The sequence below is a fragment of the Phoxinus phoxinus genome, assembly GCF_949152265.1.
Source record: "Phoxinus phoxinus genome assembly, chromosome: 19".
NCBI lineage: Eukaryota > Metazoa > Chordata > Actinopteri > Cypriniformes > Leuciscidae > Phoxinus > Phoxinus phoxinus.
This window is the reverse complement of record NC_136894.1, coordinates 8,152,600-8,176,088: the sequence shown is the minus strand read 5'-3', so window position 1 is coordinate 8,176,088 and position 23,489 is coordinate 8,152,600. Positions and strand designations below refer to the sequence as shown.

The window sequence follows — 23,489 nt, the reverse complement described above, 5'->3', positions numbered from 1 at the left end:
TTTTAGTTTGTGTTTTTTGGAAAAACTGTGTGAATATAAAAATATTCACACAGTTACAGTAAATTAAGATATACATGTCCATATGTCCTGTCCATTGCATAGGATAAAATATTGACTGGTTGCTTTTTGAACTTTTTTTTATGAACAGAAACTGGGAGGGTTGACATATTATGAAGTTTATTAACCACGATTCATTTTGTGATTCCAGTTTTCTACAAGTACACTATTTTTACACAAATTGTGTTGCTTTTTTAAAATATACAATTTAAGAATTATTATAATACATTTTGGGGCCTAGAAAAAAAACATTATGGGTCGTTTAATCTCTTTTAAGAGGGATAAATAAACACACAAACTTTACCATTTTACTTTTTATTGAAAAAACAATTCTGTCAAAGATCAAAAAAGACAATTTAAATGTATTGAGACAGAAAAAAAAAGCCAGTATGACATATTTTTGGTCTTTTCTATATAGTCTGAAGGCAACTATGCCACCAAATGTAAACACAGCACAGTTTATTTATTTTTTTGCATACAAATTAATTCAATGTGTAAGCCAAGTGTAAAGTCAACCCTTCTTTTAATATCAGTAATCCAAACAGTAGATGTCTGAATTCAGTATACAAAATTAACATTAAACGCACAACATATAAAAGTTATCTTTTTTTGTTGAAAAAATAACAATATGTGGCATCATGAAATTAATAGCAAATAAAATAAAAAAAACTACAAAAAGTCCCAGCATTGTTCTGTAGCACAAGATACACTGTCCTACAAAAATAAATGTTCGTGCCACTTGTCCAGAAGGATCCAGAAACAGATTCTTAATAGAAGGAAATGAGACGTTTTGTTCAATTTAACTGTCCTTCAATATAAACCAGGCTATAATGACACCTCCACTAGGTGGCATTATAACGCATGAGGAGAAGTGATTATCATCCTCATCATGACCTTCAGTAGCTCCTTTCAAAGTGGGCCAGAGTCTTTCATTTTCAACGATCCCGAGGTCTTCAGAGAGATGAGAGGAAGTCCTTCAGACCACCTTTCTTACTGTGCTGTTTGTTTTCCAGCATGAGGATCTTTTTGAGGCGGGCGAAGGGTGACGACTTTGCACTGCCAGACTTTGATGACGAGCTGGTGTTTGAAGACACTGACCTGCGGGAAGAAAGCATTGAGTAAATGGTTTTAGTAGTTCTGTGAGATGCAGTTGAGACCTGCAACATACATGTTCAAAGAGTAGCTTACCTTGGTGTGCCACTTGGTGTTCTGTCCACTACTGATTTCGGAGTGGCCCTGTTGACAGACTGTGGAGTTCTTTGTTTGCCTGAACTTCCTGGGGTACTTCGGTTCTGTGACAGAGTAGCCAAAAGCTCACGGTTCATTCCAGGTTGTCTGGACATCTTATTACAGGTGTAACACGTTGCCATCTAAGAGAACAAAGTATCTTGGTTAAATAATGGTTAAATGATAAAATGTGTTTTTGGCCAAGTCATCATGCCAAATTGCCAAAATGATTTGAAAAACACACACACATACATACATACATACACATAGCCTACTGTATTCACATACATACATACATACATACACATAGCCTACTGTATTCACATACATACATACATACATACAAATAATAATAATACTTTTTTTGAGCTGAGCAAATGTCTGGATATCCCAAATTTAAAATTGCCTAATATGATGCAAAAAAATGTTTTCCTGATGACAAAATGAGTATATAAAATGTTTTATCATATTAAGGATAGATTAAAATATAAATACACAAAACACTGTTTGTAATACAAAGATAGAATATCTATCAAAACAAAATCTGAAGAGAAGATAAACAATGTCTGACATCAGATGTACTCGTGGACCTTAAAATTGGAATGAAAAACGACTGATATGCACAATTAATGAATTAATAATGTTGATAGACAAAAGTCGATTGCCCAATCTTCATACGCTGACTGGAACCCCAAACAAAATAGCTAATAAAATGTTTTGCTTTAACATGAATAAGTTACTAAAACGAATGTATAAAATAACCATCTAGTTTTTTTTTAAGATGGTTATACTGCTAACACGTTTTGTACCATGAGAGTCTGTGAGGTTTAGCAGGCACTTATGAGCACTTATCTCTGGTATTTCACACATTGTATATGAACGTGAGCTCTATATACAGCAAGGTACAGGCCAAAAGTACACTACACACACACATGCCCAGAGGCCATCTGCACAGACACAAACTGCCAGAGACAGCACTAAATTAAGCCGACCAACCCCTAGCATTTCCAATCTTCTACTGACACTTATATAATCTTCTACTTTATACACTTCAACTGACATACAATTTATTTTATTCAGCAAGGATGCAATAAAATGATTTAAAAATGTACAGTAAAGACATTTATGTTACGAAAGATTTAGATTTCAAATAAATGCTATTCTTTTGAGCTTTCAATTCATCAAAGAATCTTAAAAACAATTATGTTTCCATATAAATATTAAGCAACACAACTGTTTTCAACATTGATGATAATAAATGTTTCTTGAGCAGCAAATCAGCATATTAGAATGATTTCTGAAGGATCATGTGATACTGAAACTTTGCCATCAATGGAAACAGTTACATTTTAAAATATAAAACAGTGGTTAAAATTGTAATAATATTTCATAATATTACAGTTTTACTGTAATTTTGGTCAAATAAATGCAGTTTTGAAGTGAAAAAGAGACTTTCCAAAACATAAAAAAATCTCACAGACCCCATACTTTTGAATGGTAGTATACACAAGAAAAACCTTCCAGTGGTTGATTCATAAATCCTGAACATATGGTTACATTGTTGCATTAATGTAATTTATGTTAACTGCTCAAATTATGAAACTTGCATTCTTCTGTGTGGAAATTGAACTCACCGTCACAAAGGCTGCCATTGTTTGTTGAGGTAACAGTGGCTAAGCTGAAGTGTAAATGATTTGAGATGATCCAGGCATGTGTGTGAGAACAGCTATGTTTACTACAGCACCCTTCACGTGTGGAGATATAAAGAGCAGGACGGGCCAATCGGCTGCAGCGGGGGCGGAGTCTGCCTGACTGACTCTTGTCTCTGATTGGTTACTGAAAGAGTGCTCTGTAGTATCCGAACAATCCTTAATGGAATTCCTCAGAAACTTGAACCAAGTCTTTAAAAAGTAATACAATTATGATCAAATAATAATTCTTCTGTACATTTAGTACTGCACATCTTGAATGGGAACTGTGGACTAAGTACAGATGGTTTGTATGAGAAATTAAAACTCAAATATGCCACAAAAGTCTATTCTATCTTTTCATCTAAAACACTGACCACACTAACCATGCAAAGAGCTTTAGGGGAATATATCAAGATTACTGTTAAAATAGAAAACACCAAATACTAGTTAACCACTGCTTTAAAAGTTGAGCGGTTTTCCATATAAAGACAGCAGACTCAGTCACATCCTCTAATCTCCATCACACAGCTCAATCCCAAAATAGATCATTCCCCAAGATCAAAATCTGCCCATTTAACAGGGTCAAAAACAGACATCCAACACAGCCAGGCTGCATGGGAATGAATCCTTGGGAGAAACACTGTTAAAGAAAAGGATGGATTCAGTGGGCGATGACAAAGTAGAGATGTCATTCATAACCAGTATCTATTCCCTTGTTTCTAAACTGAAAGTTCTGGGTTAAATGATTCTGTAGAGGCCAGCCTGGTAGTTGGTGGAGCCTGTAGATTAAGGAATGATTGCTGGTTAAGATAGTTAAGAAGCCTGAAAGTTACACCAACAAAACAGCAACTAAGACACAACATACAGTATGTAACAAAAAAAGACATGTTTCCAAAAGAGGCAACTAAAATTACCAAAGGAATATTTTTGATTCATACCTCAGATGGTAAAAATAAACAAAACAAAATGAAACTTTTGGTTACCAACACTCTTCAAAATATGTTTTTTAGTGTTTCACAAACAAGTCAATGACTTCCTTTCTTCAGTGGAACATTAAAAAATACATTTTGAAGAACAAATGGTAACAGAGTTCATGAGAATTCACAAGTCTTAAGCTAGTTTATATTGGCAAAAACCCCACGGCTCCCTTGTGTGAGACTGATGCAATCAGAGCAAAGCAGCTGTCAAGAGAACGGAAACAAATACGGAAAGAAAAACGGAGCTGGAAAGAAAGTATATAGATAAATCCAATGCAGGGTGAGGGGTCATGCGTGGAATAACAAAACTGCCAGTGGTTTCTTTTACTTCTAACCCTTCCATTATGCCAAGATGAACACATGTACAGTGGGATCCAAAAGTCTGAGATCGACTTTCTCATTTAATAGTGAGAATTTGACTTGAAAAAAGTGTGTGAATTTCATCATGTCTTACTGTTGGGTTTGTCTCTCTCAAGTGACGTTCTCCAGCATGTTTTGAGGTGATCCAAAGAGCATCTTGTACTTCATTGGAAGCAAGAACATCTGACCATCTTTACAAAGAGTCACATTATCAATGTTAAGTAATTTACTTATTTGATTAGTGACCTAGAATAGTGGTTCTCAACCAGGGGGCCGGGGCCTACCAAGGATGACTTAAAATAATTTAAATAAAATGATATTAAATTAATAAAATTTAATTGAAAGTTTAAGAGGGGTGTTTAAGAGCCACTGGCCTACAATTAATGCAGAAACTTTGCATCCATGTGTTACCTGAAATTATTATGCTGAAGATTCAGCTTTGCTAAAACAGGAATGTGCGTGTGTGTGTGTGTGGGGTTGGAGTGTGAGTGTGAGTGTGAGTGTGTGTGTGTGTGTAATTTTTATATATTTGTTACTTTTAAGGTTTAATATAAGATTTTAATATAATAACTTTTCAGTCATAGATACCCTATATGTGGCCAAGTAGTATAAAGATACATGGTTTCTATTTTGTTAAAAATGTTCGTGGCCCCTTTAAGAAATCTCTCTCTTCTCGCGATATGATTCACTAGTGTTGGATGCGTGCGCGCGACCAGAGAAGCCATTTCAGAGTACAGAAGAGCTTCATGTTGTTGTGCGTGCATCTATCTGATTTACTGGTTTAAACTATCGTCTTTCTGGGTAAATATTACTCCAATATCTTTAATATGCACATATGTTGTGAAGCGGAGTTTAAAGAACATGTTATGTGTACATTGCTTGTAGATTTATTTGGAGCACATGTGTGACGAGTGAACCTCGTGGTGATTGGTAAAGGATTGGGTATGTACTTTTCATGATTTATGTGGTAAAATACTGATGCCATGTTTATTTGATAAATCTGTTAATGAGTTTAAGCTATATTCTGTGATTTATACAGTATAACTGTATGGCTTAATGCATATTTCTGGTACTGCATGAGTAATATGTGAAACGTGGGTTGTGGCTTTGTTAATGTGCTTTTATTTCTTTTGTACCTCAGCCACTGCCGTATTCCAGTTTGTTATTGTATTTCAATTAGATCTAACACATTTTTGGTTTGGAGAAATATATTTAAATCTGACCTGCTGCAGTGCATTACGCCGTATTTCAGTTTGGGTTAACGTTAAGTATTCTGTGGATTTGTGCATTGATCCACTGGTTAAGCTTGAGGTTTTTCGTGACATTATGTCATCTTCAAATTTATTGTAAACTGTTTTCAAAACTTCTGTTTTTTGTTTAATTAGTGAAATCTGATTGTGAAAATCTAAATTGTGAAATCTTTTCAAACAAGGCAAACCTTTGACTTAATTAGACTGTTATCTGTCTAATTGTGCTCCCATTGACCGCTGTCATTTATTTTAAACAGCAGTCAGAATAAAACCTCGATTTAAAACACATAGCTTGCTTCCGGTGTGTATTTCTTCCATTACACCCGGTCACATTTTGGTACCAGGAGTGGGGTATCTGACAGTTGGGAGCTCTTAGGCATTAGTGCGTTTTTTTTTCTGGAATACGGTAGTGGTGGGTACGTGAGCTGCAGGGACCCAGAGAGGAGGCGGTTAACTGTCCTGTGGGTGTCCAGTGTGACGACGTCGGCTAAGGGTTCGTGGCCAAGGGACCGGATCGTTGGACGAGGAGGGGACATCGCCATCTGCGCTCAAAGCTCAAGAACGTGCTGTCTACAAGAAGACTGTTTTGTGTTTCCTACAAGAAGAGGAAGCTATACAGACTTTTTTTGATCCCATATCCTTTGAACTAAAAAAAAAAAAGAGACATTTCAGGGACTTTGTTGCTGAAAAGACATTTCAATTTAATTCACCATGTCACAGTCTGATGATGAATATCCAGAAGTACAGGGTTCTGCTAGCGCACAGGGTGTAAGTCATGACATGGGTGATGTGCAGGGGCAAATCCAAGAGCTCAGCAGAAAGCATGCTGAAGCTATGGCAGCTATTGCCAACTTAAGTAGAGAGCCAACTAGGTCTTACATATATGTGCCAAGAGAGCGCCACATTCAGTCTTTCAGTGGCGATCTTAGCAAAGATGGTAGAAATGTAGATGAATTCATTGAAGAAGTGGAAAGAGTATTGCTTGTGAGAAACCAGACTCCAGAAGACCAAACTGACTTTGTTCTTTCCCTATTGAAAGGTGCCGCTTTGGAAGAGGTTAGGTTAAGAGGGGGGGATCAACTTCAGCGAACAGGAGACATCTTTGCCTACCTCAGTGAGGCCTTTAGAGAAAAACGTAGTCTTGCCCAGTTATTGCAGACTTTCTATACCCGCAAACAGTCGGAAGGTGAAGACCTTCGTGCATACTCTCATGCCTTGTCGCAGACATTGAACTCTGTTTTGAAGCAGTCCCCCGATGCGGTTGCAAATGTAAATGTTGCTTTACGAGACCAGTTCATGGAGGGAGTAAGAGATCCCGCACTTCGAAGAGAACTTCGTAAGTTAGTGAGGGACAAGCCACAGTCAACTTTGATCGAAGTAAGAGATGAAGCTTTAATGTGGTCTCTTGAAGATCCCAAACTGCGTGCTACTAAAGTAGTCCATAACCGTAATGTAAGCTCTGAAGCTACTGAAGCCCAGTGTGCAGCTATGGTGATGCCTACAGCGAGCTCTGTTACACTTGATGAAGTTCTAAAAGTAGTGGCAGAACAAGGCAAAGCCATTGGGGAGTTGACTCAAGCTGTTCAGAAACTGACTTCACACTGCACTAAGCCTGAATCTGTGCATGGTACTAAGTCTAAGATGCAGCCTAGGTTTACTGATGACGGCCAGCCTATATGCTTTAAGTGTAACGGGGTGGGGCACATAGCTAAAAACTGTGTGAGAAGAAATAAACAAAGAGTCAATGATGATGCATCATCGTCCATGCCACAGGGAAATGCACACCCTCGGTCGCTGTGAGCCAGGCGATGCGAGGGCAATCTGTTGGCTCAAATCCTAGGAACTCGGATCGTGATCGTCTACTCAAACATGCTGTGGGGAGATGTCCTGTAGTTGACTTGAAAATCAGGGGAGTGAGTGTTTCGTGTTTACTTGACACAGGGAGCCAAGTCAGTACCATTACAGAACATTTCTTCAAAGAGCACTTAGCAGGTGAAGCAGGTGATATGCTTTCCACTTCCGGTTGGCTCAAAATTACTGCTGCCAATGGTCTAGACATCCCATACCTTGGCTATCTTGAGCTACCAGTTGAAACCATGGGTATCACCCTGTCAGAGTGTGGTTTTCTAGTAGTCCGGGATACACAAAGTTCTTCAGCCGTGCCCGCTCTCATTGGTATGAATATCATAGGCAGATGTAGACAGTTAGTTCATGCTGAGTTCGATACCACCCTGGGAGGGGAGTTGCAGTCTGACTGGAGAGAGGCTTTCCAGCAGATGCAAAGTTCCAGTCGACTTGAGAAACGGTTTGTTGGACGGGTTGCTGGAAAAGAGACGGTGCACCTACCTGCTTTATCAATTGCAACTCTAATGGTCAAGGGAATGAAGAGTTCATTGCCTGAGGGTTCAAAGCTGTTGTTGGAGCCTGGCAATTCACCTTTACCGGGGGGCTTAATCGTTGTACCTTCCCTTGTATCCACTGCAAAACCATTGTTTCCCGTGCAAGTTGTAAATCTCTCCTCAGAGGATTTATGGTTGCAGCCCAATACCCGGCTGGGTACTCTCTGTCCTGTTGAATCCTTAAGTCCAACTGAAGGTTGTGAAGTGAAGTTTCAGAGAATCTCGGATGGAGTGGAAGAAATAACTGTAAACACAGAAGAGAGACAGGTATTGACAGATACCTTAACAGACTTTCTTAACAAGCTACAGTTAGGTGGTACCGCTGAGCAACAGGTGGAGCTTAAATCTTTGCTATTGAGGTATGTGGATGTATTTGCGCTGGACGATGAGGAACTAGGATTTTCTGACAAAGTGCAACATGAGATCCATCTGGCAGATGATGTCCCGATTTCTCAGCCCTATCGCCGCATCCCACCAACCCAGTATGGTGAGGTCAGGGAGCATATCACCAAGCTTCTTAAGAAGGGGGTTATCAAACCCAGCAAAAGTGCTTATGCATCGCCCATAGTACTTGTGAGAAAGACAGATGGTAATCTTAGACTCTGTGTGGACTACAGACAGTTAAACTCCAAAACGAAACGAGATGCCTTCCCTTTGCCCCGTATTGACGAAAGTTTTGATGCATTGCAAGGTGCAAAGTTCTTTTCAACTATTGATTTGGCTAGCGGATATCATCAGGTGGCTGTGCGTGAGCAAGACCAGCCAAAGACAGCATTCACTACCCCGTTTGGTATTTTTGAATACTCTCGTATGCCTTTCGGGGTCTGTAATGGACCATCTACATTCCAGCGCCTTATGACATCCACGATGGGAGACTTGATCTTCCAGATCCTTTTAGTCTATCTGGATGATATCCTTGTATATTCATCAAATTTCCATGAACATCTCCAGAGACTAGAGGTCGTGTTCCGTAGACTGAAGGAAACGGGGCTCAAGGTTAAACTTGAAAAATGCCATTTTCTCCAGGAAGAAGTAAAATTCTTGGGTCATCAAATATCTGCTCAAGGCATTGGGACTGACCCTGGAAAAATTGAAGCTGTGAAACAATGGAAAACACCTGGCACAGTAAAGGAGTTAAGATCATTCCTAGGCTTCTGTAGTTATTACAGAAAGTTCATCGAAGGTTTTTCCAAAATCGCCGGCCCTCTTCATGACTTGGTCAACTTATGCCTGAAACAGCACAGAATTGTGAGAAAGCCTGAGTTTTGTTCACTGTGGTCAGCAGAGTGTCAGACAGCCTTTGAGCTGTTGAAAGAGAAGCTTACATCTGCTCCAATATTGGGCTATGCAGACTTTTCTCTTCCATTTATAGTAGAGACAGATGCAAGTGGTGAAGGACTAGGTGCAGTCCTCTACCAGCAACAAGGTGGCTGTAAGAGAGTGATCGCCTATGCTAGTAGAAGGCTACGAAATGCAGAGAAGAATGACCGGAACTATAGTAGTATGAAGCTTGAACTACTAGCTCTCAAATGGGCTGTTTCCGAAAAATTCCGGGGGTATTTGTTAGGCTCAAAATTTGTAATTGTCACTGATAACAATCCATTATGTTATCTGAAAACAGCGAAACTAGGTGCTATCGAGCAAAGATGGGTGGCCCAATTAGCTGTTTTTGATTTTGAGGTTAAGTACCGGCCCGGACGGCATAATGCTGCTGCTGATGCCCTCTCTAGGCAGCCATTAGCAGGGGAGCCTACTAGTTCTGAGGATGCAGAATTTGATGATTGTGTAGCCATTTGTAATGTGATCAACAAGTGTACACCCTTGGATGTGGAATTGTTGACAGCTGGTGATCAGTGCTGTAAAGTGAGTCAGATCCGTGCTTTAGAGTGTGAACCCAGAGTGGAAAGGACTGATTCTCAGCACGGTACATTTACCCTTCCGGGCTATACCAAAGCTCAGTTAAAGGATTTCCAGCTAAATGATTCGATCATCTGCTCTTTCAGGGAGTTTTGGGATCTTAAGCGAAAGCCATCCGGTCAGCAACGACACCACCTACCTAAGCCTGTATTGTCACTGTTAAAGCAGTGGAAACATATTAGAGAGTCAGATGGGTTGCTCTATCGTGTCGTGGAGGATGTTCGTCTTGGTGAGTGCCAGCAGCTGCTCCTGCCAGCCTGTTTAAAAGATCAAGTCCTTGAAAGTGTCCATGATAAGATGGGACATCAGGGTATTGAACGTACACTCAACCTGTTAAGGCAGAGATGCTTCTGGGTTGGCATGTACGAAGATGTGGAGAGGTGGGTCAAAAAGTGTCAACGGTGTATTCTAACCAAGATGCCACAGCCGAGAATCCGTCCTCCTATGAAACCGTTCTTAGCTTCAAGGCCTTTGGAAGTGGTGGCGGTGGATTATACAGTGCTCGAACCTGCCACAGATGGTCGTGAGAATGTGTTGGTCGTAACAGATGTGTTTACCAAATTTACACAGGCATTCCCTACCCGAGATCAGCGGGCTGATACCACAGCCAAGATTTTACTGAAAGAGTGGTTCATGAAATATGGAGTACCAGAGAGGTTGCATTCAGATCAGGGAAGGAACTTTGAAAGCGAGGTGATAGCTGAACTGTGTCGACTGTATGGAGTGAGGAAAACACGCACAACTCCTTACCGTCCTCAAGGTAATGCACAGTGCGAGCGATTTAACAGGACGCTCCATGAGTTGCTAAGGACACTACCTCCTGAGAAGAAAAGGCGATGGCCAGAACACCTCCCTGAGTTGATCTATGCGTACAATGTAACCCCACATGCAACAACCGGGTACTCACCCTATTTCTTGCTGTTTGGTGTAGAAGCACGTCTTCCCATTGATGCTCTTCTTGCCCAGGAACAAGCTGTGGATAGGAGACAGGATTGGTTAGCAATTCATCAGAATCGTCTCAGAGAGGCTCACGAGAAAGCGAGAGAATATGCAGAGCACAAGGCTGCGGAGAGACTCGCTCCGTTAAACGACAAGACCTACTGTCCTACCGTTGGTGTTGGTCAGACCGTGTATTTGCGTCACAGACCTGTTGGCAGAAACAAAATACAGGATGCTTGGGCTCCTACAGTGTATCGGGTCATTGATGTACTGGGCACCACATATACGGTTGAGCCTCTGGAGGGTGGTCCCTGTAAGAGAGTCCACAGAGTCGACTTGCGCCCTTGTGTAAATTCTGTTGTGGAACCAGTGGTAACGGAGAGTAGATTGTCGTCATCACCGTCTCAGAATCTGTTTGAGCAGGTTGAAGTTGGAAAAGCTGACACAGATTATGTGGTGTTGGAAGAGGTTACATTACCTCATCTCGAAGCGACAAGCTATGTGGGTGTTGGAGTCTCTGGGTCTGAAGAAGCCTTAGATGTTGGGCCTGTTAACGTTCTGGATCGTGTGGAACAGCCAGCTGAATTGGAGCAGTCGGTGGAGCAAGAACAGGACCCTGTCCCTACCATAAACAAACCTGTGGCTAGGAGGCCTGTTCCCGCACCCAGAAGAACAACCCGGGCCAGTGCGGGTGTGCATTCAAACCCATTTAATGAGCCAAGATCGGCCTGTAATTCTGTCTCACTCAGTCCTGAAGTTTTTTCCCAAGTTTTGACAAGCCTTGGTAGTGTGTTCTTCAGAGAAGCTGTGAAAGAAGTTAAAAATATGTATTGATATCATTGAGGACAATGACTTCTTAGCAGGGGAGAATGTGGCCAAGTAGTATAAAGATACATGGTTTCTATTTTGTTAAAAATGTTCGTGGCCCCTTTAAGAAATCTCTCTCTTCTCGCGATATGATTCACTAGTGTTGGATGCGTGCGCGCGACCAGAGAAGCCATTTCAGAGTACAGAAGAGCTTCATGTTGTTGTGCGTGCATCTATCTGATTTACTGGTTTAAACTATCGTCTTTCTGGGTAAATATTACTCCAATATCTTTAATATGCACATATGTTGTGAAGCGGAGTTTAAAGAACATTTTATGTGTACATTGCTTGTAGATTTATTTGGAGCACATGTGTGACGAGTGAACCTCGTGGTGATTGGTAAAGGATTGGGTATGTACTTTTCATGATTTATGTGGTAAAATACTGATGCCATGTTTATTTGATAAATCTGTTAATGAGTTTAAGCTATATTCTGTGATTTATACAGTATAACTGTATGGCTTAATGCATATTTCTGGTACTGCATGAGTAATATGTGAAACGTGGGTTGTGGCTTTGTTAATGTGCTTTTATTTCTTTTGTACCTCAGCCACTGCCGTATTCCAGTTTGTTATTGTATTTCAATTAGATCTAACACATTTTTGGTTTGGAGAAATATATTTAAATCTGACCTGCTGCAGTGCATTACGCCGTATTTCAGTTTGGGTTAACGTTAAGTATTCTGTGGATTTGTGCATTGATCCACTGGTTAAGCTTGAGGTTTTTCGTGACATTATGTCATCTTCAAATTTATTGTAAACTGTTTTCAAAACTTCTGTTTTTTGTTTAATTAGTGAAATCTGATTGTGAAAATCTAAATTGTGAAATCTTTTCAAACAAGGCAAACCTTTGACTTAATTAGACTGTTATCTGTCTAATTGTGCTCCCATTGACCGCTGTCATTTATTTTAAACAGCAGTCAGAATAAAACCTCGATTTAAAACACATAGCTTGCTTCCGGTGTGTATTTCTTCCATTACACCCGGTCACATATATATTATCTATAATGAATAATGATTATTAAAACTAAAATATATATACATACATCAACATGTAGATTGCAGAAAAAGGTTATGTATTTGCATATATATATATATGTATGCACATAACCTTTTTATGCAATCTACATGTTGATGTTTCGTTATTAATGCCATAGACAAGCTGTTTAACTGAGCTTTTCACCGAGCTATCCCTAAACGTCTAAACATTTACTGACACTTTTCCTCACACACACACAGTCCAGCAGATTGGCTTTTTGTGTTCTATTATTAGTCCAGGCTCCTGAAATACCCTCAACCCAGCAGCCACAAGCCGGGCTAGACTGTCGGCTGTGACCTTCCTGCTGAGATTCTAGATGCCACAGCTGCCCTTGATATGCAAGCCTGGCCAAGTAATATGTGTGTGTGTTCAGCTATTGATATGTGGAGACCCATCTGCTTTCCAGGGCGATCGATCTGTGGTACGCCCATCCCCCTTGACCAAACATGGAAAATCTGCATCGCTGATTCTGTCCCTGAGGGGAAACAGGATGTCACATGCACCAAGCATAACCTGCATCAAACACAGGCTGGAAAAAAGCCAAGGTTGCTGGCACAGATGCTTCCCAAAATGTTGAAAGATGCACATGCAACATTGGAGCTTTCTGTTGGAGGTATGGAAACTTTCCAACTCAAAATGTGACAACAACAAAGGAACTAGAAATGCAGGTGCTGCATACAAATCTTAATAATATCTATTCTAAAGATAGTACATAAAAATACAATTAGTGCATCACAATCATGGAATGTTGAAAATAGCATGCCAAATAATATTTTGGCAAAGACGCTCAGGTGGTGCACCACTTCCAATGTACCCTATTTGGATGAAAATGTCCTCTTTTTTAATGCAGATAAAACCCCTCTGTTTCTCTAGGAAGTAACCTGAATATCTACAACCTTTTGTTTCTCCTTCTGTGAGGAATTTGGGTGTGGAGTTTGACAGTTCTCTCAAGTTTAATAAAAATATTAGCTCTGTGATTGGTTCTAGTTTCTTTCATCTCCGCTTGCTTGCTTGCTAAAATAAAGCCGTTTCTATCCGAGAAGTCTCTGGAAGTTACAATCCATGCTTTTATTCCGACAAGCCTGGATTATTGCAACTCCATCTATTATATCAAAATTTCTCATTTACAAGTGGTTCAAAATGAAGCTGCACGATTTCTGAAAAGACGTAAAAAATGCACGCATGTCATTCACCCTCTGAAAGCTCTACATTGGTTGGCAGTTAATTATAGAATTAAGTTTAAAATCCTTTTACTCGTCTATAAATCTTTACATAATCAAATGCCGAGATATCTGTAAAATTTACTACACCCCTAAAATCCCTCACGAAGCCTAAGGTCTGAAGATCAAAACTCGCTTAAAGTGATAGAGCTTTTTCTGTGGCTGGTCCCACTTTATGGAAAAGCCTTCCAAACCACATTAGCGCTGCTTCTACCTTATCTGCATTCAAATCTAGTCTTCGTTGGCTTTTGAAACAGTGTAATGTCTTGTTTTGTTCTTCTTTGTTTCCTTTTATCTGTTATCTTATGGTCTTTTTTATTTTGCATTGCATAGCACTTTGGTCAGCCTTGTTGCGGTTATTAAATGTGCTAAAGAAATAATCTGAACTGAACTGAACAGAATAATGTGCCCTGATTGGTTGGCTGGACTAGTGTGTTGTGATTGGACATGCAACAAGGGTTTCTGTAATCAAAAACTGCATGGTGTAATATGTTACTGCTTGACCAATCACCACAAAAGTACATACAGTATACATTTGTGTAAGCAGATTCAGATTGAGAAGCCAGGATTCAGTTATGAACAGTCCATCAGGAGCACATGAACTCTACATTATGCTCAGATCCATGGTTACATTCAGTATCCATAAAGCATTTCAAAAGAGTAGAATCACAGTCCATGATAAAAAAATAACTTCTAAAATACGCTAGTGACCTGTATGCTATACTGCATGAGTTTGGGAAGATGAAACGGGCATTAATTGAACTAGGCAACAAATATATAAAAGGAAGGATACTTAAAATAACTTTCTAAAGACCTGGCAGGGCTGTCATAAGCCACGGCATGTCAAGCATTTCACGGCAAGAGACTGTGTGGCTCTGACTAATTCAAAAGTTCAAAGCAAAGAGACCCCCCCCCCCCACACACACATACACACATACACACACACACACTCATTCATAATACAACACGATTGACAAGACAGACAGCAGCAGTAAAATGTGTCTAATGCAAAGAGAGAGTGAAGAACGATCCTTAAAACATCATCTAACAATCTTTGGAAAAAAAGATTACAAGGTTTTTTTTAAACAAGAAAAAGAACAGATTAAATCTTTAATCTGTCCTGTTTCTTGTCATTTTCCCCCTCCACCTTTGGATTTGTTAACTGTCAATTGAACTGGTCTATAATTGATGGGTTGAATTCATGCGTGATAAATGAGATGTAAGAAATTGTATATAAAGATGAAATGTTTCCAAAGATTATGAAAACTGAAGAAGATCCTGCGTGACCGCAACGTTTGATGACTTTTAAAATACACTTTTAATCTAGTGACAATTTATTCTTTATCTTATAGATATGATGCTAAACTTATGTTCTATTCAATCTGACATCATCTATTCAAGGCAGACAAACAGAGAAAGATGATCTTCCATGACCTCCACAAAAGAGATTATTGCTTTGAAAGTTCCCTAAATGCTCTGACCCTCAAACACTGTCCTCTTTACTGTAGTGGGAAAAAACGAGACAGTTAATATAAATGAACTCTCCTGACATTGTCTCCCTATCAAGTTCATTATTCGTCAAGCCAGTATCTTCATCTCCTGCAGAGAAACAAATGCCAGCGATGTGTGCAGAATCTAGGAGTCTAACGCCAACCACTCCACCCCCAGAACCATGAGTCTCCTGCAGCGCAGAGATATGCATCCGTGTGCACCAGCACGTACCGTGACCTTTTAAGGGTTAAATACTTCTACAAATAACCACATTTTAAAAAGAAACACCTCGATCCTGCCACACTTCAGAAGAGCTTCAGAAAATAAGAATCTTCCTTGGTTTCAAATCAAAGTCATCTGAGGCTAAACAAATCCCTATGAAAGGAGCTTTTCAGTGTCTGATTAATGTCTTTCTGCCTAATTATTGATAATTAACGTGATAGTCTGTAACCATAACTTTAAAAATAGAAGTCATACTCCTTGAGAAATGTCCAAACATTTTAAAGTGTTAAATTCAGTCTTCCAAGTGTGCATCAGCAGTAAAGTGCACTCATATAGGCCATATACCAAAATCAATGGGAACTGCTCTTAGAGCCACATCAACGATCCTGTCTGTCACCCAAAAAAAGGAGCAGACAAAAAGATCTTTGCCTATGCTTCCACTGTTTCTTAATATCTCCCTGTTCTAGCTTGCACTGTTCAAAGTGATGTCTGAAACTACCCTTTACCTTTCTATTATCGAGTTTCTATTCCAGAGTGGACTGTGGTCAGGAAGATGCATAAGAGCCCAGTTTGAATCTGACCTGGGTCATGTCCTAATTCTGTTACTCCTTTTTCAACCATACTTCCCTTTCTCTATGCCACTATCCTATCAAATTAAAAAAAGCCCCAATAATAAAATAAAAAGCAATGAAATGTTTATAAAATGCACATAAAATGTTACATAAAATACAATTGTTTTTAAAAGAAGTATCTTATGCTCACTAAGGCTCCATTTATTTGATAAAAAAAAATAAAAAAAATACAGTAATATTGTAAAATGATTACAATTAGAAATAACTATTTTCTATTTGAATTAGTGCTGTCAAATTGATTAATCCGTTCTAAATATATATAATATATGCATGTATATATGTTATTATTATATGTGTACGTATGTGTGCACACAAACATATGTATGCATATATATATATATATATATATATATATATATATATATATATATATATATATATATATGTGTGTACACACACACACACACATATAAATATAATTAATCGTGATTTGACAGCACTAATTTGAATATATTTTAAAAAGTAATTTATTTCTGTGATATTTGTTTATTATTTAAACCGTGAAAGTTCAAAAGAACAGCGTTTATTTTAAATATAAATCTTATATAACATCATAAATGTCTTTACGGTCTCGTTTGATCAATTGAATGCATCCTTGCTGAATGAAAGTTTTAATTTCTCTCAAAACATCTTACAGACCCCAATCTTTTGAACAGTGGCATAAATACATGGCAACATGGTGTTTGTTCTTTCTGGTTTATATAACTTGAATACTCTAATCTCAAGCACCTGTTCTTAAAACACTCAGGAAAGGGCAGAAAGGTAGAAATAGTGACGGAACTCGAGAGGACATAAAACATGTGGACTTGACCTCACCAGAGCATTGGAGGCCCTTTTAAACTTTCGGAGGACTACAGTCTCTTCTGCGCTGAGCCTCTTTCCTGACGAATCCCTCTTCAGAAGTTTCCTGATCCCCGCCGTGGGCTTCCGCTTGGGCCGCAGACGCACGTGATGATTTCCCAGTTGTCGCCACTGGAAACAGAAGGGGCAGATCACAGACTCCGGCAGGGCAGCGGCTGGAGCGGTGGGAGAAACATAGATGAGGTTTTTAACATGGCAACTGGCTCAAATAAAACAGGTGATGCTATGCTCTATTCTGAGGACGGTTTGGCATTGTGGACTTTGGAAAACAGCTTTTCCGATATGTGGTCATCCTACCCTGCCGTCGGCCCTTTGAGGTCTGTGAGGGCCATAGAAATGGATTCATGTTTTACATCAGGAAATGTGGTTGGACTTACTGGGTTTAACTTGGCCTACCGTTCCTTTTCAAAACCAACTTTCTGTTCTGTTGCCTACAAGGTCTTATATAGACTTTGGGGGGTATATTAAAAGCTCTTTACAATGACATACAAGTCTATTAATATAAATAACAAAGCCATAACTTACCGTTGCTCTGATGCCTTCTCCTGTAATAAAACAAGCAGTAAAAGAGTTAGTCTTTAAATCTCAGACTTTAAAAGAGTTAGCCCGGAATATAGCAGCTTATGAATAATTTATGAGCTTGGTAGAGGTCTTGCACCCAATCCAGTTTTTTATATCTTATAGACCTTATGCGCCAGAGAAACAAGCGCGCAGCCATCTTTAAAATTTAGTGTTTGAACTTCTTTTGCTGTAGCTCTGTATATTTTTATGGGGTCGCCGTCGAAGAGTTATTAGCTGGTGATGAAGTGGATTTACTTATTGTAGAGTTCACTAAAGTTATCATGAGCATTGTAATGTTTGAAGCGGATTTCATAACAAATGTCAGAAGGCCAGTAGTCCTTAAAACTCAAATACTGAGGTCAAAGTGCTGTACACACAGGCTGTCAGTGGCCATGACTTCCCCGGGGGCTTTCATTTCCCCTGAGACTTTGTGAGTGTGCATCCTATTTTTGGACATGGCGCTGTTCTTCTTACCTCATTTATATAAGCTTCATAATCCTGTCTAAAATTAGTTCGCATTGCTAAAAGCTGCCTTTTGTTATTGTGTGGCACGTGCATGTTAAGGGGAGCACTGAGCAGGTTTTTTTTATTATTATTCTAATCATCCAATGTCCCATCCACAACTGTTTGTAATGCCACAGTGGATGTTTCCCAGCATGCCATAGAGCCGGGGCAGACCTCTTGTTCCCAACGAGAACACATAGAGCTGTTATCGGTAGTGATGAAGTGGGAGGGAGATAATTCCTGCCATGAAGTCTGATAAATGTCCTCCAAACACATTACAAACAGGGACACATTCATTTGTGTCGCAAACATTCTCTGTCGATTGGTTCCCTTTTAAAATGGATTCTTAAGGGTTTAACTTTTGGTTTGTTTGTTACATTGTTTATTTGTTTAATTTTAATTTCTTTGTTGGCTTTCTTTGACTGAAAGTTCTACATGTGCAAAATTGGAAACATCCACCCGGCACGTATTTGTTTATTTTAAAGCTATTCTGAAATTTTCTGAGACTTATTTTTGTTTAGTTCCATTGCTTTGTTTAATTGCATTAAAGCGTGTTTATTTTGAATTATTTAATTGCATTTCTACTGTAAGAACAAAACACCAAATACTAATTTTAATAAGTTGTTTGTTGTCTTTCATTTTAAAGTTTCGTTTGACTTTATTTCATTTATTTGTTTATATTATTTTGTTGAATTTTAAAGCTTTTCTGATATTTTCTAAGAAATGTTATGTCAGTGCTTTATTTAATTGCATGTAAGCCTGTTTTTGTTTCATTACATTTTTTTGACTATTTTCATTTAATTTGCCTTTTGAATTAAAAAAGTAAAAACCACCTAGCACTGCCATTGGCATGTAATATCACAACATGACTTCTTTCTGTGGTAATCTAATTAAAATAATTTACCTATTAATAATGCAGCTTCTTTTAAGTGCTCTCAGAACAAAGATAAAGAACCTTTTCAATTAATGTACTGTCTCAGCACGATTATATCAACAAAAACTAAACCCTACTCAAGCTAAATCACCTGTGATAAAAATCAAGAAAGAGAATAATGCCCCCATTACAGTCCACTGATAACTCGAGCTGACACAGCTTATCCCTATCGACGAGCCTGGCAGCAAAAGGTCGTGCCTTACGAAGACACCAGTGGAAGATACTGAGAGTGAACCTTATTCAAAAGGCCTTAACTCAAGTGGTTTATAAATAAGAACATATCTCATGGCACGCCACGCATACTTTCAGACAACAGATTCCAGTAACTTATGCACGTCGTGAGTCAGTGCAGATGTACCCTGAACTCGACGAGCACAACAAGCCGACTAACACTCAAAACATGCAGTGCGCTCAGCGCTGACCGCTGACCCTGCACATGGGACACATTTAATCTATGAAAAACATGCCACAACCCAAGGCTAAGCGTCATTTATCTTCACTCACTCTGCTGTGAGAACACAGGTCAGTACTAGCCAATAAACCAGGTGATTCACAGCAGCTTGAGACATTTAAATAAAGCAAGAATGCTCATTTTTATTTGACTTTTCACCATTAGTTTCCTAGCGTCTGTGTTACACAGAAGATATGGTTGGTTTAGCTGCTCTTGAAAGGTTAAAAAAAAAAAAAAAAAAAAAAAAAAATCTATATTGATAACACAAATTATTTACACTTATTATAACTGAAGCAGTAGCACTGTTCAATATGAAGATTTATTTGATTGTTAGACTAAAACACAGATGAAAGAATTTGAGGTTCCATTTATTAGGGCTGTGAACGATTAATCGCGATTAATCGAATCCAAAATAAAAGTTTGTGTTTTCATAATATATGTGTATGTATTGTGTATAATTACTTTGTATAAATACACACACATGCATATATATATTTAAGAAAAATGTGTTATTTATATATAAAATAGTTCTATTTATATATAATATAAATCATATAAAAATATATATGCAGTATATAAATGCAAATATTTCTCAAATATATACAGGCATGTGTGTGTATTTATATATGCAAAATAATTATACACAATACACACACATATATTATGTAAACACAAACTTTTATTTTGGATTCGATTAATCGCGATTAATCGTTCACAGCCCTACCATTTATATATGTGTTGGTTAATCAATATGGATTTTTCAATGGAGATAAGACATTCTCCATCCACTTTCAATATTAAAGGAACAAATGTGTATGATGCTACACATGGGATTAACCTAACACACCGAACAAAAACTGTAAAATGACTAACACACTGTTTAGCTGATGAGATTTGAGTGCACGTGTTTATTTCATCACCTTGATGGTGCTTTTCAATTGCTATTATACAAATACGAAAATAAGATGACTGGGATTGGACTTGTGCTTAGGAACACATCACTAACATTGCTCTGAGCTAACCACAAGGTTTACTGAGAATTCACTGAAGAAATCACATAGAAAGCAACTATAATTCTCAATATCTCAGGGCAGTAGAATAATTATCCAACAATGACATTAATGCAACTATTCAACAGGAAATAATGGGGTTCACACACTCACAGGTACTGCCATTTTTTGCACTGTCTGCATAAACTGTGCTTTTAATTCAAGTTAGAAAGAAAAGTGTATCATTTTAAGTTTAAAAAATATACATAAATACATTTCAATTACCATTAAGATTGCAAAACAACGTTGCATAAATAATAATAATTATTATTATTATTAATTACAAAAAAAAGCAAGAATGACATATTGATATTATGATACTGTGAAACACTGATCATGCATATTGCTGTACTTCAATATACATTTTCAAAGAAGCAGAAAAAACGGTTCTGCTTATCAGTTATCTGACATCAAAATAATCGGTAATGAAATGGTCATAAAAACTAATAGGCCTATCTCTAAATGTCTCTAGATGTAACCGTGCGTTGTGAAAATGAGGAGTAGCCTGCCATCTTCTGGTGACTTAATGATATTACAGTAGAAAGCATGGCGAGGAGGAGCATTTACAGTAAAGCATTTTCAAAGACCACGTATAAATATGAACAGTTGATTAAAACTAAACTTGCATGAAAAACTTACATTCTACTTACATGAAAAAGCGCGACTGTTCGGGGCAAATGTCTTTGTAAAGAAGAGAAGCCTTGATTAAAAACCTCGTTTTTTGGTCATCGTGTTTGCTTTTACTGCCAACCATTTTTGATAACAGCCCAGCGTCCAAACTTATTACAAATGCTAACGTATTATATAATTGTGGTGTATAATAAAAGAATGTGGATTTTATATTATGTTTTCTCAGTCCAGCATGACTACAGGAAACACCCAAGTCTTTACTTTAAAATTACCCACAATGCCGCAATGCGGGTGAGGAATTATGGGAGGGCGAGTTTTTTTTAGCGACGCGTAACAAACATGTGCACTGGTGTACACAACATGTACACTGTATATATTGGTAAGGGAATGTAGACTAGTAATGTAGTTCAGTGCTGTACATTTTTAATTTTCACATCAACACCAGCACTCTATCATTTTATATAGCCTAATACAGTAACACTTTATTTTAAGGTGCACGTTCCTAAATAGCTAATTACTGTAATAGCAATAGCCTACCTTTATGAATAATTACAAGTAGGCCTAACCCTAAACCAAACCCATATATAGTAGTAAGTAGCCTACATGTAGGCCTAGTTAATTAATATTATTCAGTAAGTAGGCCTACAACTAGCCTAATATAAAAGAGTTTTAGACTTTATTTTAAGGTGTCATTGTTAAAGTGTAATTAGCCTATATTTAAGTAGTGAGAATATGAATTAACAACATGTAGGGCTAGGGTAGGATTAGATTTGGTATTTATTGTAATAGATTTGTAATTATGTATAATTTAATGTAATTACTATGGCAAGTAATTTGAGATTACAGTGACATATCAAGGTCAAGATCTTATAATAATAAATTATTTTAATTGTAATGATAATATATAATAATTGCCTATATTAATACAATTGTTATTAATAGTAACTTATTATAATAATTAATTCCTATTTATTATTATCATTTTTCTGCATTTATGACAAAAAAAATAGTATATAATATATTATATATAGGCCTAATATAATAGCCTATAATATAATATAATATAATATAATAATAGGTATAATATAATATAGTAGGCTAGCCTATAATATAATATAATATAGGCTAATATAGCCTAATATGCCTATAATATAATATATGATATCATTATTGTTGCCATTAGCATATGATTATCATTTGTCAAAAATAGCCTAAACTAAGATAGAAGATTTAAGATTTCAAGATTCAGTTTTAACAGAAAGCAAGACTGTTTGTTTTTCCCGCAATTACTGTCGAGGGACTTAAATACCCCATTTAGCATTACACGAGAACGGACCGTGCGCTGCGTCTCTTGCAGATCACAGAGAGGAACTCATCCTCACACGGACTCGATGCCCGAGGCGCTGCGTCGATGAAATGGATATTTAAGGCAGCGGAGAAAGCAGTTCACGTTCTCTCTCAGCGGGCGCGCGACCAGAGAGGCGGAGTGGTGTAGACGCGCGCTCTGTCACTGCCTGAACAAATAAAATGAGACTTGTGTTGTGAACGAGGCTTCTGAATACGTGACCGGGAAGAGTACAAGGTACTGATCGAGCTCTCGTTTGTAGAGGAGGACGGAGGATGACCGCGAGCGCTCACTTCAGCGCGCGCGTTACCAGTGCGTCACCTTTCAGAAGAGCGCGTGTCTCTTAACTCCAGCTGCAGGTAGGTGCACTTTTTATCGTTACTAAACATTTTATTTGTTTTACCACAAACTGCAGGTTATTTTCCTTTTGCGAACAGCCGCGTGTTATTATCACCCACCATTTCTTAAATGATTCTTTCTGAATGTTTAACATGGCTGGACTGTATATGGCTGCAACAAGCAAACGTTTTCCATTCATTTGCAGCAAAAATTGTTCCTTTATAGCTTAATTTCTCAATTCCCTTAAACCCAGAATAGATAGACATTAGATTTATGTATTCACTTCATGATTATCCTGCTGTCCTTGAACATGTTATTTGCATATGATGCAGACATTTGGCAGGGACATTCTTGACTTTGCTTATTGGAGCTCAAAATGTTGCATGCCAGTGTCATTGAATGCGAAACTATAGAGGGTTTTTGCCCCGCAATGTTGTTCTGACTCGATCAACCGTGCCTTTTTAGGCTAAGTGAAGGAACCCGCTTGTGTTGGCGAATAAAGCCTTTCCTCTTTCACAGGTCCAAAGT

General features: G+C 38.2%; 1 protein-coding gene across 1 annotated transcript; it reads right to left on the bottom strand.

Annotated features, from left to right (window-relative positions):
* Positions 1-161: 161 nt before the first annotated feature.
* On the bottom strand, positions 162-21,625 carry rmp24 (ribonuclease MRP subunit p24). The gene is made up of 5 exons (XM_079590408.1): positions 21,298-21,625; positions 17,674-17,693; positions 17,104-17,303; positions 1,246-1,427; positions 162-1,155 (listed from the first exon to the last, which is right to left on the bottom strand). Exons 1-5 carry the CDS (start codon positions 21,399-21,401, stop codon positions 1,011-1,013), a joined length of 651 nt encoding a protein of 216 aa, XP_079446534.1. The 5' UTR covers positions 21,402-21,625; the 3' UTR covers positions 162-1,010.
* Between the last annotated feature and the right edge of the window lie 1,864 nt (positions 21,626-23,489).

What these genes read in the sequence shown, in the direction of transcription:
- rmp24 (XM_079590408.1), bottom strand. Translation starts at nt 21,401, where the DNA reads ATGGTTGGCAGTAAAAGCAAACACGATGACCAAAAAACGAGGTTTTTA. An exon ending in GAACAGTCGCGCTTTTTCAT is followed by an intron (nt 17,694 to 21,297) that starts GTAAGTAGAATG and finishes GTTTTATTACAG; the next exon opens with GAGAAGGCATCAGAGCAACG. An exon ending in GAGAAGGCATCAGAGCAACG is followed by an intron (nt 17,304 to 17,673) that starts GTAAGTTATGGC and finishes CCACCGCTCCAG; the next exon opens with CCGCTGCCCTGCCGGAGTCT.